Source organism: Bombina bombina, unplaced genomic scaffold, assembly GCF_027579735.1.
Source record: "Bombina bombina isolate aBomBom1 unplaced genomic scaffold, aBomBom1.pri scaffold_421, whole genome shotgun sequence".
In the NCBI taxonomy this organism is placed as follows: domain Eukaryota; kingdom Metazoa; phylum Chordata; class Amphibia; order Anura; family Bombinatoridae; genus Bombina; species Bombina bombina.
In genome coordinates, this window is record NW_026510719.1 from 52755 (window position 1) to 70505 (window position 17751).

The 17751-nt window shown below is 39.4% G+C and overlaps 1 protein-coding gene across 1 annotated transcript in view; it reads right to left on the reverse strand.

Moving 5' to 3' along the window:
• The window catches only part of LOC128643342 (SANT and BTB domain regulator of class switch recombination-like), a 91182-nt gene that overhangs the window by 50499 nt on the left and 22932 nt on the right, over positions 1 to 17751 (reverse strand). The window contains exon 7 of the mRNA XM_053696273.1: positions 16837 to 16895. Within this exon, the coding sequence (XP_053552248.1) occupies positions 16837 to 16895 (59 nt within the window). The remainder of the gene's footprint in view (positions 1 to 16836; positions 16896 to 17751) is intronic.

The following is a 17751-nucleotide window of genomic DNA, read 5'->3' on the forward strand; positions in this document are numbered from 1 at the left end:
AATGTCGTCTAGGTACGGAGCCACCGAAATTCCTTGCGGTCTTAGTACCGCCAGAAGAGAGCCCAGAACCTTTGTGAAGATTCTTGGAGCCGTAGCCAACCCGAATGGAAGAGCTACAAACTGGTAATGCCTGTCTAGGAAGGCAAACCTTAGATACCGGTAATGATCTTTGTGAATCGGTATATGAAGGTAGGCATCCTTTAAATCCACTGTGGTCATGTACTGACCCTTTTGGATCATGGGTAAGATTGTCCGAATAGTTTCCATTTTGAACGATGGAACTCTTAGGAATTTGTTTAGGATCTTTAAATCCAAGATTGGTCTGAAGGTTCCTTCTTTCTTGGGAACCACAAACAGATTTGAGTAAAACCCTTGTCCGTGTTCCGACCGCGGAACCGGATGGATCACTCCCATTAGTAAAAGATCTTGTACACAGCGTAGAAACGCCTCTTTCTTTATCTGGTTTGTTGACAACCTTGAAAGATGAAATCTCCCTTTTGGGGGAGAGGCTTTGAAGTCCAGAAGATATCCCTGAGATATGATCTCTAACACCCAGGGATCCTGGACATCTCTTGCCCAAGCCTGGGCGAAGAGAGAAAGTCTGCCCCCCACTAGATCCGTTCCCGGATCGGGGGCCCTCACTTCATGCTGTCTTAGGGGCAGCAGCAGGTTTTCTGGCCTGCTTGCCCTTGTTCCAGGACTGGTTAGGTTTCCAGCCTTGTCTGTAGCGAGCAACAGCTCCTTCCTGTTTTGGTGCAGAGGAAGTTGATGCTGCTCCTGCCTTGAAGTTACGAAAGGCACGAAAATTAGACTGTCTAGCCCTAGGTTTGGCTCTGTCTTGAGGCAGGGCATGGCCTTTACCTCCTGTAATGTCAGCGATAATTTCTTTCAAACCGGGCCCGAATAAGGTCTGCCCTTTGAAAGGTATGTTAAGTAATTTAGATTTAGAAGTAACATCAGCTGACCAGGATTTTAGCCACAGCGCTCTGCGCGCCTGAATGGCGAAACCGGAATTCTTAGCCGTAAGTTTAGTTAAATGTACTACGGCATCAGAAATAAATGAATTAGCTAGCTTAAGGGTTTTAAGCTTGTGTGTAATCTCATCTAATGGAGCCAAGGGTCTCTTCCAGAGACTCAAACCAAAATGCTGCTGCAGCCGTGACAGGCGCAATGCATGCAAGGGGTTGCAATATAAAACCTTGTTGAACAAACATTTTCTTAAGGTAACCCTCTAACTTTTTATCCATTGGATCTGAAAAGGCACAGCTATCCTCCACCGGGATAGTGGTACGCTTAGCTAAAGTAGAAACTGCTCCCTCCACCTTAGGGACCGTTTGCCATAAGTCCCGTGTGGTGGCGTCTATTGGAAACATCTTTCTGAATATAGGAGGGGGTGAGAAAGGCACACCGGGTCTATCCCACTCCTTAGTAACAATTTCAGTAAGTCTCTTAGGTATAGGAAAAACGTCAGTACTCGACGGTACCGCAAAATATTTATCCAACCTACACATTTTCTCTGGTATTGCAACTGTGTTACAATCATTCAGAGCCGCTAACACCTCCCCTAGTAATACACGGAGGTTTTCCAGCTTAAACTTAAAATTTGAAATGTCTGAATCCAGTTTATTTGGATCAGATCCGTCACCCGCAGAATGAAGCTCTCCGTCCTCATGTTCTGCAAATTGTGACGCAGTATCTGACATGGCCCTAATATTATCAGCGCACTCTGTTCTCACCCCAGAGTGATCTCGCTTACCTCTAAGTTCTGGTAATTTAGACAAAACTTCAGTCATAACATTAGCCATGTCTTGTAGTGTGATTTGTAATGGCCGCCCTGAAGTACTCGGCGTTACAATATCACGCACCTCCCGAGCGGGAGATGCAGGTACTGACACGTGAGGCAAGTTAGTCGGCATAACTTCCCCCTCGTTGTTTGGTGAATGATGTTCAATTTGTACAGAATGACTTTTATTTAAAGTAGCATCAATGCAATTAGTACATAAATTTCTATTGGGCTCCACCTTGGCTTTTGCACATATAGCACAGAGATATTCCTCTGAGTCAGACATGTTTAACAAACTAGCAATTAAACTAGCAAGCTTGGAAATACTTTTTACTCAAATTACAAGTAATATGGAAAACGCACTGTGCCTTTAAGAAGCACAGAAAAAAATTATGACAGTTGAATAACAATGAACCGGAGAAATTATAAAAACCAAATTTTTCCCGGTAAAGGCATAAATTTAGCAAAGGATTGCCCCCATTAGTAATGGATAACTAACCCTTAATAGCAGAAAAAAATGTACAAAATATAAACGTTTTTTATCACAGTCAAAGCACAATCTCACAGGTCTGCTGTGAGTGATTACCTCCCTCAAAATAATTTTTGAAGACCCTTGAGCTCTGTAGAGACGATCCGGATCATGCAGGGAGAGAAACAGACTTTTGACTGAATTTTTGATGCGTAGCAAAAGCGCCAAAATAGGCCCCTCCCCCTCACACACAGCAGTGAGGGAAGTTCAGTAAACTGTCTTAAATTAAAATAAACGACAGCCAAGTGGAAAAAACAGTGCCCAAAACAATTTTTCACCCAGTACCTCAGATAATTAAACAATTTAGCATGCCAGCAAAAACGTTTAAAATCAAATAACATGAAATGTCATTAAACAGCCTGTTGCTAGACGTTCCCACTGCAAGTTAGGCTAAAAATTATATGCATATAGTATTATCCCAGTGAAGTGCCATTCCCCAGAATACTGAAGTGTACACATATATACATAACAGCCTGATACCAGTTGCTACTACTGCATTTAAGGCTGAACTTACATTATATCGGTATTGGCAGTATTTTCTCAGTCAATTCCATTCCTCAGAAAATAATATACTGCAACATACCTCTTTGCAGGTGAACATGCCCGCTGTCCCCTGATCTGAAGTTTACCTCACTCCTCAGAATGGCCGAGAACAGCAAAATTAATCTTAGCTACGCCGGCTAAAATCATCCAAAAACTCAGGTAGATTCTTCTTCAAATTCTACCTGAGAAGGAACAACACACTCCGGTGCTGTTTTAAAATAACAAACTTTTGATTGAAGATATAAAAACTAAGTATAATCACCACAGTCCTCTCACACATCCTATCTATTAGTTGGGTGCAAGAGAATGACTGGGTGTGACGTAGAGGGGAGGAGCTATGTGGCAGCTCTGCTTGGGTGATCCTCTTGCACTTCCTGTTGGGGAGGAGTTAATATCCCAGAAGTAATGATGACCCGTGGACTGACTACACTTAACAGGAGAAAAGGTGTATTTAGGTGCATCGGCTGCACTACTTGTAGTGCCTTAACAACTGGCAATTACTTCACGCACCCACATAAGAGGAAAAAGTACTACCACAAATACAGATTAACTTGTACCACTACACATATAGTTTATTTGCTACACTGTATTTGTGGTCTTTTTTACGTGGGTAAAACGACAGATGACCTACGCACAAGAATGGCTAACCATCGGTCGGCCATCAGATTGGCTATAAAAAATGGAACTTCAGAGCAACCGGTGGCACGCCATTTCGCCAACTGCAACCACACAGTCAAGGACCTCAGGTACACTATTATTGACCATGTCCCTCCCCTTAGCAGGGGGGGTGACAGAAATACACTTCTACTTAGAAAGGAAGCCCGCTGGACCTATACTCTGGAGACCCTAATACCAAAAGGGCTCAATACACATCTAGATTGGCAGGTGTGTTTGTGATTTTTGACTTTGGGACTCTATCAATTTCCATTTTGATAGCTCTAATATGTATTTACGTTTACAATGCTTGATTAATTGTAGTTCATATTTGTGGTATACAATGAAGTATGTCTGATTTAATCTGCTCTTACATCCTCCCATATTTCATCCACTGGAGGGTCTGCCACCTTCTCATTGTATTATATAACTTTCATTGTATTGTATAACTTGTATTATATAACTTTCAATGTACTATATAACTTTCATTGACAATCCCCTAGGATGATTTTTACATGCACATAGCCAACCAGGTGCCGCTTCTGACCACATTACATTACATGCTTTGCTATTTTTTTACATCAGGCACGGCTTTACTTGTTGCTTGGCTGACATTTCTTTTTACTTTTTATCGTTATTTAATAAGCCTCTTCTCAGCGCTGTAATTTAAATGCTTATGGTAGCTGTTTGATTGGGTTGCTATGGCAACCGACCGGTAACGCTGCCTTGCTGCTTACAATGACGTTCCCGGTTTTTCTCTCCCCCCCCCCGATGTTTCACAGCGCTGGAGAACATAATGGACCTTGGTATGTGATATGCCTTTTTGACTATATACACGCACATCGCTATATGTAATAATTAGTAAACGGACAAATGTAACAATTGAATACATAGCGCCGTGATGTTGCACTTCTCTGTGCATAACTACTCTCCATTGTCTGCTACTGCTTTGCTACATAGTTTTATGGCCCCTTTTCTTGTATACATGGGTTGCCATGACAACCAGCAGACAGAGCCTTTTTGAATTTCCCGTTTTTTTCTGCAACTGCCATTTTCTGCAACTGTCTTAACAAATATGAACCCTGGCCCTTACAGACATTGGTATGTACATGTGTATATATTGGTTACTAATGCTTTTAGGGGGACACACATCATTTGCAGACCTTTGAATTATTGTCAATTATTTTCAATTACTTGCAATTATTTGGTTTAACAATGTTGACTGTTGGCTTTTCTGCAGCACAGTGTACACATAGCCTCCCCTCCCCCCCCCCCTCTTCTGAGTTTCTGACATGCCCATATGTTAACACAGATTAACACACATGAATGCCTTCAATGCCTTTGATGAACTTTACCTATGTATTTATGTGCTTTCATGATTTATTGATTTCATGTTTAAAGATGCTGATCTTATTTGGATAGGAACTTTGATTTGTACTATACAATGTATTAAACTTATTTAACTTATACATTTTGTATTGCCCTGCTTATGACCAATCTTGTTGGCTTTTCTGCAGCACAGTGTACACATAGCCTCCCCTCCCCCCCCCTCTTCTGAGTTTCTGACATGCCCATATGTTAACACACATTATGCCTTCAATGCCTTTGATGCACTTTACCTATGTATTTATGTGCTTTCATGATTTATGGATTTCATGTTTAAAGATGCTGATCTTATTTGGATAGGAACTTTGATTTGTTCTATACAATGTATTTAACTTATACATTTTGTATTGCCCTGCTTATGACCAATCTTGTCCTGCTGTTCATTTTATGTATTTATGTTCACTATTTTTGCTGTTTGGGTCTGACTCATTTGTTGCCATGGGGGTGTCCTCACTTGTGGGAGGCACCTTACTGTGGAGAGCATGTGATTGGCTGGCCCACCTTTATAAGGGTGTCTGGTGTGGGTTTTTGCTCATATTGTATTTTGTATGTCTGAGGAAGGGGCTAATCCCCCGAAAACGTTCACATAATTGGAATAAAACTTTGAAAAGTCCTGGTGAGTGCACTCTTCATTATATATATATATATATATATATATATATATATATATATATATATATATATATATATATACATACATACACACCACACAGTAAAACCTGACACTCGCCAGCAGATTCACAGTAATGTTTAAAAGCAAAACTGGGGGAAGACAAGGTCTCCCCCTTCCTGGGACCCTAAACCAGCAGCCACACAATGCATACTTCCAAACAAACCAACTGGTAACCTTCCAGTGCAGGTTTTCTGTGTGTTGTGTTGATGATGTTTAAGAAGAAAAAATGGGGTTTATTTAGCAGCGCTAAAAAAAGCTAGGAAATGATGATACCAATCTAATTTATGTTTTATACAATCTAGTTTATTTAAAAATTCTTATAACACATAAAAACAGCAAATGCTTTTCCTAATTAATCAAGGGACGTCTCCCTTATACAACACTTATAAAAACAGACTAGAACCATATAATCCTAGAATTCCAGGTTTAAAGGAATTCATTCTATAGATAACATATGACAAGCAACAAATTTCTAAGATAAATGGTGAATTGAATATTTAAAAGGCACAAATGTATCAATCCTAACACGCAAACTGAACTTTAAAGACATCAAGGTATTCATCTGTTAAATTAACCATTTCCATTAACCACGATTGCTTTGGCACCTAAATCAGAATAACGGCTGTTTTTTGCCTTTTTAACTATCCAGCACACCTGAGCCAATTATATGTCCAAGGAAAGTAACTGTGTAACTTTATAACTGTATTTGTTACTGAAGAACTGTAAAGCTGTTAGGATTGATACATTTGTGCCTTTTTAAATATTCAATTCACCATTTATCTTAGAAATTTGTTGCTTGCCATATGTTATCTATAGAATTAATTCCTGTACACCTGGAATTCTAGGATTATATGGTTCTAGTCTGTTTTTATAAGTGTTGTATAAGGGAGACGTCCCTTGATTAATTAGGAAAAGCATTTGCTGTTGTTTTTATGTGTTATAAGAATTTTTAAATAAACTAGATTGTATAAAACATAAATTAATTAGATTGGTATCATCATTTCCTAGCTTTTTTTAGCGCTGCTAAATAAACCCCATTTTTTCTTCTTATCCACCATTTAGTTCTCTTTGAGGGAAGAACTTTTTTAGCAGCAGGAATCCACCTTTAGGCGCTCCTATCACACTACACATAAATACGTGTTGATAATGTTTGTAATGCTTCCCTGCGGGCCTGCCACCCAGGCTGCTCTGGGGTTAACTGCCTGAGTTACTGGGAACTTTGCAGCTTTCTGTCAGTGTTCAGGGCTGTGGAGTTTGCTGTGGCTTAGGATGTGTACCCAGTCCGGTCTGTGAGTGCGGTCCATTCCTGTGTATGTATGTATATATATATATATATATATATATATATATATATATATATATATATATATATATATATATATACTCAAAATTTCAGGCCGTAAGCTAGTAGCCGGGCCAAAATGTTACTCGCCACTTCTGATCCTACCCACTATCTTCCCACACCCATTACTACACCCCCTCTTTGCATATGTTTAGTCTTTGTGAAACACATTATTGTGATCATTTTGAATATTTTTTTTATTTTATACCTTAACAAATTAAATAATGCTACATACAGTAATAGATTAACATAGAAATAGAAAGTTGTTGAAGAGAGATTGGAGAAAGAGAGTGCTGACAGTCATGGAAGGTCATAGCAGACCTGGAGATTTTCTTTTAATAATCATCTCTTCCTTTTCTCTCTTAACTATCTTTCTCCCCTCCCTCCTCTCTTCAATCTCTCTTTTTACCTTCTTCCTTATCGCTCAAGCCATATCTTCTCTTTACACTCTTTTTCCCCCTCTCATATCTTTTTACGCTCTACTTTAATATCTCCACTCTCCCGTAAAGCTGCCTTCTTCTATACTTTTACTTTCCCTCTACAATCTCTCTCTGACCCTGTTTACCCTTTCAGAAGTAACAGTCTCAGCACTAATTGTGTTCCTACAGCCCTAGAAGAATGATCTAGGATATATAATATTTTTAGCACATAGCCCAAAATGTGTGTTTGTCAATGATGGAACAGGAATGTACATTTTGATTCAACATTCACTCACTAAAGAGTGGAAATTTTGAGATATATATATATATATATACACATACACATACATACATACATACACACACACATACACAGATGGAGTGAGAGCAGGACCGCCATCAGGGGAGACTACAGTCAGGGACCCACTGACATAGCAAGTGTAATATATCAATTTTTTTTTACCCAGGCCCTGTAGTGCCAAATCTGATGACGTCACTCACACAAGCCCCGCTAACTCGCGGCCCGAGTCTCTCACTGACAGTACTGTCACTCAAAGTTTGATTTTTTTCACCATGACAGGACAGGAGGCAGGATATATTTTGATTGGTTAGAGGGCGGTACAATAGCGTGCGAGGGACTTTACTGACTGGAGTGGCCCATACTAGGCAGGCACTGTGGCACATGCATCTCAAGGCAATGGGGGGCGCACGCAGCAGGCATTGGCACACACTTGACAGAGCCTCAGCCTGGATGGAAAGAGCCGGAGGTAGGACAGCTTTGGCACATTTTATTCTTTTCCCCATACTGTATATCTCCCCATTTGCAGCAACAGAATGCTAGCTGAGAGCTCATTCCTTTTTATACGTTCCTAAGTTTACTATTTTAAATTAGTGACAAATATATTTTCCTTTTGACAACATTTTAAAAAATGGAAGATAGCACACTGAGGCCATTCCATTGAGAAGGATGTACATCCCTGATATCGGTATAAAAGGCATATGAGTCAGGCATATATATGTATGATTTACCATTCAGTTGTTGTGCACTGTATTATATTTTTATAGGATATATTTTTAATTTACCAATGACCTTTAGGCTATGTGGTACAAATGTGTATAAATAGGAATATTTAATGTGGAACAACGATCGCTGTACATGCTGCTGCTTAATTACATAGGATTGTGTTTTTCTTATTGGATATTTGCTTTGTACATTTTTATCCTCTTAAAATCCAAGGGACACTGTGTTAAATATTGATATCTGTTGTAGTCAAAAGCAGAGAAGAATTTAACGCCATTTATAGCTGATTCAGCAACTTGCTGTACTTATCAATGTAAAAATTTAGCTTAAAGGGACATGAAACCCAAGTTTCTCTTGTTAAGTGTATCCAGTCCACAGATCATCCATTACTTATGGAATATATTCTCCTTCCCAACAGGAAGCTGCAAGAGTCCACCCACAGCAAAGCTGCTATATAGCTCCTCCCCCAACTGCCATATTCAGTCATTCTCTTGCAAGCCTCAACATAGATAGGAGGTCGTGAGAGTCTGTGGTGCTTTCTACTTAGTTTATTCTTCAATCAAAAGTTTGTTATTTTTAAATGGCACCGGAGTGTGCTGTTTATCTCAGGCAGTATTTGGAAGAAGAATCTGCCTGCGTTTTTCTATGATCTTAGCAGACGTAACTAAGATCCATTTGCTGTTCTCACACATTCTGAGGAGTGAGGTACTTCAGAGGGGGAATGGCGTGCAGGTTTTCCTGCAGATAAGGTATGTGCAGTAAAATATTTTTCTAGGAATGGAATTGACTAAGAAAATACTGCTGATACCGAAGTAATGTAAGTAAAGCCTTAAATGCAGCGATAGCGACTGGTATCAGGCTTATTAATAGAGATACATACTCTTGTAAAAATGTGTTTTAAAACGTTTGCTGGCATGTTTAATCGTTTTTTAACATATATTTGGTGATAAAACTTATTGGGGCCTAAGTTTTTTCCATATGGCTGGCTTAAATTTTGCATAGAAACAGTTAACTGAAGCTTCCCACTGTTGGCTGTGGCAGTTTGTTGTGTCTGTTTTTAAAAACGTCTATGTCTTTTTTTTTTTTTTTTAATCTGTTTTTTGCATTAAGGGGTTAATCATCCATTTGCAAGTGGGTGCAATGCTCTGTTACCTTATTACATGTACTGTAAAAATTTCGTTTGTTTTACTGCCTTTTTTTCACTGTTTTTCAAATTTTGACAAAATTTGTTTCTCTTAAAGGCACAGTAACGTTTTATATATTTGCTTGTTAACTTGATTTAAAGTGTTTTCCAAGCTTACTAGTCTCATTATTAGTCTGTTCTAACATGTCTGACATAGAGGAAGCTCTGTGTTCATTATGTTTTAAAGCCATGGTGGAACCCCATCTTAGAATGTGTACCAGATGTACTGATTTCATGTTAAACAATAAAGATCATTTTTTGTCTTTAAAAACATTATCACCAGAGGATTCTGTCGTGGGGGTAGTTATGCCGACTAACTCTCCCCATGTGTCAGACCTTTTGACTCCCGCTTTAGGGACTCACGCTCAAATGGCGCCAAGTACATCAAGGGCACCCATAGCGTTTCTTTTACCAGGGGATTCTGTCGAGGGGAAAGTTATGCCGACTAACTCTCCCCACGTGTCAGACCCTTCGACTCCCGCTTCAGGGACTCACGCTCAAATGGCGCCAAGTACATCAAGGGCGCCCATAGCGTTTATTTTACAAGACATGGCAAAGGTGGTGAATAATATTCTGGCAGCAGTATTAGTCAGACTACCTGAAATTAAAGGAAAGCAGTTAGCTCTGGGGGTAGATACAGAGCATACAGACGCTTTAAGAACCATGTATGATACTACCTCACAATATGCTTAGTCTGTGGGTGATTTTTTTTTTTTTTTTTGACCCAGGGAAGATGATTTAACCTGATTCTGATATTTCTACATTTAAAATTTATGCTTGAGAACCTCCACTTGTTGCTCAGGGAGGCTTTGGCTGCTCTGAATGAATGTGTACAATCGCAGGGCCAGAGAAATTGTGTAGACTGGATAAATATGCAGTGCCGGTGTGTACTGATGTTTTTCCAATACCTAAAGAGGTTTACTAAAAAATTTTTTTAATAAGGAATGGGATAGACCAGGTGTGCCGTTCTCTTCCCCTCCTATTTTTTAGAAGAATGTTTTCTAATAGTTACCACCACACGGGACTTCTGGCAGACAGTTCCTAAGGTGGAGAGAAGAGTTTCTACTCTAGCTAAGCGTACCACTACCTCTGACGAGGACAGTTGTGCTTTTTAGATCCAATGGATAAAAAAATGTTTTATCCTGCAGCCCCTTGCATACATTGCTTCTGTCACTGCTGCTGCGGCGTTCTGGGTTGAGTCTCTTGATGAGGCTTTACAGTTAAGCGACTCCATTGGATGAATATATTTGACAAGCTTATGCTAGCCAATTCCTTTGTTTTCTGATGCCTTGTTCATTTGACTAGACTAACGGCTAAGAATTATGTTTTTTACTATACTGGCGCGCAGAGCGCTATGGCTTATATCATGGTCAGCTGTCGTGACTTTAATAAATAAGCTACTTAACTTCCCTTCAAGGGGCAGACCCTATTCGGGCCTGGTTTGAAGGAGATTATTGCTTATATCACTGGAGGAAAAGGTCATGCCCTTCCTCAGGATAGGTCTAAATCAAGGGCAAAAAAAAAAAAAAAGTCTAATTTTCGTACCTTTTAAAAACTTCAGGGCAGGTGTGGCATCCTCTTCCTCTAAGGCAAAACAAGAGGGAATTTTTGCTCAGTCCAAGGCGGTCTGGAGACAATCGGACCTGGAACAAAGATAAGCAGGCCAAGGAGCCTGCTGCTGCCTCTAAGGCAGCATGAAGGAACGGACCCCTATCCGGTAACGGATCCTATAGGGGGCAGACTTTCATTCTTCGCCCAGGCGTGGGCAAGAGATGCCCAGGATCCCTAGGCATTGGAATTTATATCCCAGAGATATCTTCTGGATTTCAAAGATTCCCCCCCAAAAAAAGGGGAGATTTCGCCTTTCACAATTATCTGCAAACCAGATAAAGAAGGAGGCATTCTTACATTGTGTACGAGATCCATCCAGTTCCAAGAGAGGAACAGGGACAGAGTTTTTACTCAAATCTGTTTGTGGTTCCCAAGGAGAGGGAACCTTCAGACCTATTTTGGATCTAAAGATCTTAAACAAATTCCTCAGAATTCCGTCATTTAAGATGGAAACTATTCGTACCATCTTAACTATGATCCAGGAGAGTCAATAGAGGACTACAATGGATTTGAAGGATGCTTATCCTCACATTGTGATGCATAAAGATCACCACCGTTTTTCAGGTTTGCCTTTCTAGACAGGCATTACCAGTTTGTAGCTCTTTCCTTTGGGATATCTACAGCCCCAAGAATCTTTATGGAGGTTCTGGGGTCGCTTTGGCGGTCCTTAGACCACGGGACATAGAAGTGGCCCCTTATTTAGACGACATCCTGATACAGGCGTCAAACATCCAAATTGCCCAGTCTCATACGGACGTAGTACTGGCATTTCTGAGATCACATGGGTGGAAAGTGAACAAGGAAAGAGTTCTCTATCCCCAATCTCAAGGGTTTCCCTCCTAGATTCTGTAGAAATGAAAATTTACCTGACGGAGTCCAGGTTGTCAAAGTTTCTAAATTTCTGCCGTGTTTTTTCATCCCATCCGCGCCCTTCGATGGCTCAGTACATGAATGAAATCGGCTTAATGGTAGCGGCAAGGGACATAGTACCGTTTGCACGTCTACATTTCAGACCGCTGCAACTATGCATGCTCAGTCAGAGGAACGGGGATTACACAGATTTGTCCCCCTGTTAAACCTGGACCAAGAGACCAGAGATTCTCTTCTCTGGTGACTATGTCGGGTCCATCTGTCCAAGGGTATGACCTTCCGCAGGTCAGATGGGACAATTGTTACAATAGATGCCAGCCTTTTAGGTTGGGATGCAGTCTGGAACTCCCTGAAGGCTCAGGGATAGTGGACTTAGGAGGAGACCCTCCTTCTAATAAATATTCTGGAACTGGGAGTGATATTCCATGCTCTTCAGACTTGGCCTCAGTTAGCAACTCTGAGGTACATCATACTCAGTCGGACAATATACACGACTGTGGCTTACATCAGCCATCAAGGGGGAACAGAAGTTCCCTAGCGATGTTAGAAGTCTTACAATAATTCACTGGACAGAGACTCACTCTTGTCTATCAGCTATCCATATCCCAGGTGTTGAGAACTGGGAGGTGGATTTTCTAAGTCGTCAGACTTTTCTTCCGGGGGAGTGGGATTTCCTCCGGAGGTCAAGACCAAGCAGGAGAGGGCTTTGGTGTTTTTGACAGCGCCTGCGTAGCCACGCAGGACCTGGTATGCAGATCTGGTGGACATGTCATCCTTTCCATCACGGTCTCTGCTTCTGAGACAGGTCCCTCTACCTCAGGGTCCTTTCAACCATCTAAATAGAATCAATCTGAGATGGACTGCCTGGAGACTGAACGCTTGATGTTATCAAAGCATGGCTTCTCCGAGTCAGTCATTGATACCTTAATACAGACATGAAAGCCTGTCTCTAGGAAAATTGAACATAGATATGGTGTAAATATCTGATTGTTATGAATCCAAGGGTTACTCATGGAGTAAAGTCTGGATTCCCAGGATATTATCTTTTCTCCAAGATGTTTTTGAGAAAAGGGTTGTCAGCTAATTCCTTAAAAGGGGACAGATTTTTACTCTGTCTATTTTTTTGCACAAGCGTCTGGCAGGTATTCTAGACGTTCAGGCATTTGGTCAGGCTTTGGTTAGATCCAAGCCTGTGTTTAAAACTGTTGCTCCGCCATGGAGCTTAAACCTGATTCTTAAGGTTCTTCAAGAAGTTCCGTTTGAACCTTTTTTGTTCCATAGATATCAATCTTTATCTTGGAAAGTTCCTTTTGGGTAGCTAATTCCTCGACTCGTAGAGTCTCCAAGTTATCTGTGTTACAATGTGATTCTCCTTATCTGGTCCTTCGTACGAATAAGGTAGTCCTGCGTACCAACCTGGGTTTTTTCCTAAGGTGGTATCTAACAAGTACATCACTCAAGAGATAGTTGTTCCATGCTTGTATCCTAATCCTTCCTCAAAGAAGGAACGTCTATTACACAATATTGGACGTGGTTTGTGCTTTAAAGTTTTACTTACAAGCTACTACAGTTTTCATCAAACGTTCACCTTGTTTGTTGTCTATTCTGGACAGAGGAGAGGTCAAAAGACTTCAGCAGCCTCTCTGTCTTTTTGGTTAAAAAGCATAATTCATTTAGCTTATGAGACTGCTGGACAGCAGCCTCCTGAAGGGATTACAGCTCATTCTACTAGAGCTGTGGTTTTCACTTGGGCCTTTTTTTAAATGTGGCTTCTGTTGAACAGATTTACAAGACGGAGTCTTGGTCTGCGCTTCATACTTTTCAAATTTAACAAATTTGATACCTTGCTTCTTCGGAGGCTATTTTTGGGAGAAAGGGATTTTTACAGGCAGTGGTAACTTCCGTTTAAGTACCTGCCTTGTCCCTCCCATCATCCGTGTACTTTAGCTTTGGTATTGGTATTCCATAAGTAATGGATGATCCGTGGACTGGATACACTTAACAAGAGAAAACATAATTTATGCTTACCTGATAAATTTGTTTCTCTTGTAGTGTATCCAGTCCACGGCCCGCCCTGTCACTTTAAGGCAGGTAATTTTTTCATTTGAACTACAGTCACCACTGCACCCTATGGTTTTTCCTTTCTCTGCATGTTTTCGGTCAAATGACTGAATATGGCAGTTGGGGGAGGAGCTATATAGCAGCTTTGCTGTGGGTGGACTCTTGCAGCTTCCTGTTGGGAAGGAGAATATATTCCATAAGTAATGGATGATCCGTGGACTGGATACACTACAAGAGAAACAAATTTATCAGGTAAGCATAAATTATGTTTTTTTCTTTTGTGATTTAGACAAAGCATGCAATTTTAAACAACTTTCCAATTGACTTTTATTATCTATTTTTTTCATTCTCTTGGTATCCTTTGTTGAAAATTATACCAAGGAGACTCAGAAGCAGCAATGCACTGCAAGGAACTAGCTGCCGATTGGTGGCTGCACCTGTATACTTATTGTAATTGGCTCATGCAGTTTGTTCAGCGAACTCCCTGTTGTGCATTGCTGTTCCTTCAACCAAAGATACCAGGAGAATGAAGCAAATTTGATAATAGCAGTAAATTGGAAAGTTGTTTAAAATTGTATGTTCTATCAGAGTCATGAAAGAAAATTTTTGGGTTTCATGTCCCTTTAAAGTTCAGTTGCTGAATCAGCTTTAAATGGTTTTAATTTCTAGGATAAAAAAAAAAATAAAAAATGTACAAAGCAAATAAATATATAAATAGGATGCTATATTGGTTTAACTCAGATCAATAACCACACTTTACCAGTAGAAATTAATTTCCAGGTCTGGATAGACCAATCAACCATAACTGAGAATTTCATATAGTTTAGCAATAGGAATAGCTATACACACTGGTTTATAGTATAAAAGAAGAATACACTCTAAATTAAATCTGGAGGAGTTTTAATGTAATGTAAGCTTTTTGGTGGCAAATGTATTGGAAAATAAATTGTATTTAATAGCCAATATACATAGAAATGTTTTCCAGAATTATTTTCAGTATGTTTAAGATAGAGATAGAGAGAAAACAATTGTAAAGTTCATATATACACACAGTTGTGCTCATAAGTTTACATACCCTGGCAGAATTTATGATTTCTTGGCCATTTTTCAGAGAATATGATTGATAACACAAACACTTTTCTTTCACTCATGGTTAGTGTTTGGCTCAAGCCATTAATCATCAATCAACTGTGTTTACTCTTTTTAAATCATAATGACAACAGAAACTACCCAAATGACCCTGATCAAAAGGTTAAATAGCCTGGTGATTTTGGTCTGATAACATGCAACAAGTTGACACAAAAGGGGTTTGAATGGCTATTAAAAGGTAACCATCCTCACCTGTTATCTGTTTGCTTGTAATATATACACAACTGTATATATATATATCATTAGTAATATCTGTTTTTGACTTAGAAGGGATTGTTGCAGTTTCTAAAATTCAGTAATTGCATATTGGGTGGCTTAATCAGTTTTTGCATAAAATATTACTAATATGTGTTTTGAATATTAACATGGTATAAATGATCTTTTAAACATTTTTTAAAGTAGACTGTCCCTTTAACCTTAGGGATGCGTGACTGCCTTAGGTTGAGAAAACTGGCTTTTATTTCAGGTTGATGCAGCTACTGCTAGCATGTTATTTTATCAGTAAAACTTATAACTGTTTTTCAGTGGTATTTATTTTGTTTGGTGCATTGTGTGCACACGATAGGATATTTGTGGCCCTGGCTAGTCAGGCCAGGGCACTTTGTGCTTTTCTGAATATGCTGTGCATCATGTAATCTGAAATATGTTTTGGGTTTTTTTGGCCCCATAACAACAATAAAGATCTGCTTGAAAAAAGGTTTTGTGTTATGGATGATGTACATGCAGGTTGGAAATGCTAGGTTAGTGTAGGGTCCTGCTCAAAAACTCTACCTTGACATGGTAGCAGGCTTAATATTTTTTGGGCAAAATATAAGTGGTTCAGTGGCGGGCGGAGGGGGGGGCGGGGGGCCCTGAAAACTGGCCAACTCAGGGGCCCCAAAATTTCTAGTGGCAGCCCTGAGTGAGAGTCTCTGTACACTATGCTAAAACTTACCGACCTCTTTTACACAAACTATTTTATAATGTAATACAGGAAAGTACTCATGCTTGGGCAAACACCAAAGTTTTCAATAGTTAAATGATTTTCAAGTTTTGAAACAGAGTCAAGATGGGAGCTAAAATGATCAACTGCAAATCAGAGCAGGGTCTCTAAACCAGAGGAGAATGCATAGGCTGCTTGCACAGAATATCTCCCTAGTGTCTAGATGGGCAGGTTATCATTTTTACCCTTAAACAGTATACTCCAACACAAATGACCCCTTTTTATGACATGAAGGGCCTAACGACCCTCTAACATATGTGGATCAGCCAATAAACAATTGCATAGGGCTTCACTGACTGGCTGATCCACTTGTATGCTTTTCTATGGCTGCCCCCAAAGCTCACTTGTGAACAAATTTTTGTTATATGAGAAGAAAGAACTCTCATGAATTAATTAGTGCTACAAAGAATGTTTTTGTTGTTGTTGTTTTCTTACAAGTAATGAAATACCACTTGTTATCCAATGCCCAGTTTCAATTCTCTTTTTTGTTAAAAAATTTAAATGCAAAAGTCCTTTCCATTAATTCATTTTAACATTTTTTCCCTCTACATGGAGGATTTGTGTTCCAGCTCCAAAATAATTTGATTTCTTAAGACTAGAAAAGAAACCAATGAACATTTCAAGACTTACCAGTGAATCCATCTTCAAGAACTCAGAAGAAATCAGGATTGAGATGACATTTGCGGGTTCTGGAATGAAATGGTACAATGGAAGAAGGAAAAAAAAAAAAAAAAAGATACAAAAACAATTAGCAAGTGTGTGAGTTTGACTTTAGAAATTATATTACATAGAAGCTATTCCCAAGCGGTTTTTGTTATTTTGCACTGGAACACAACTGATGGACTTCAGAATGTCAGCTATTATGCAACACCCTATTTTTTTGTAAAATATTTCTAATAAGCACCAAAGACATTAATGTTATAGAATCTAAAAAAGAAATACTAGGCTAGACTACGAGTGGTGCGCTAACTGTAGTGCTCGAGCAATATAAGGCATTTCTCAGCTTTTTTTCCTGCAACAGAAGCAGTGCGTATTAAAAGGGACACTGAACCCAAAAGTTTTTGTGATTCAGATAGAGCATGCAATTTTAGGCAACTTTGTCATTTACTCCTATTATTTTTTCTTCGTTCTCTTGCTATCTTTATTTGAAAAAAAAGTCATCTAAGCTTTTTTGTTGTTGTTTCAAACCTCTGGACAGCACTTTTTTATTGGTGGATGAATTTATCCACCAATCAGTAAGAACAACCCAGGTTGTTCACCAAAAATGGTCCAGCATCTAAACTTACATTCTTGCATTTCAAATAAAGATACCAAGAGAATGAAGAAAATTTGATAGGAGTAAATTACAAAGTTGCTTAAAATTGCATGCTCTATCTGAATCATGAAAGAAAAAAATTGGGTTCAGTGTCTCTTTAAGTGTTGAAAGTAAATGCATTTGCTTGAGTGCAATCAAAATTAACGCTCTTCGGGTAAGCACGACTTCAGAGCTGTGGTTAATGATTATAGGCAAAAAAGTTGCACAAAACACATTAAAAATACATTTAA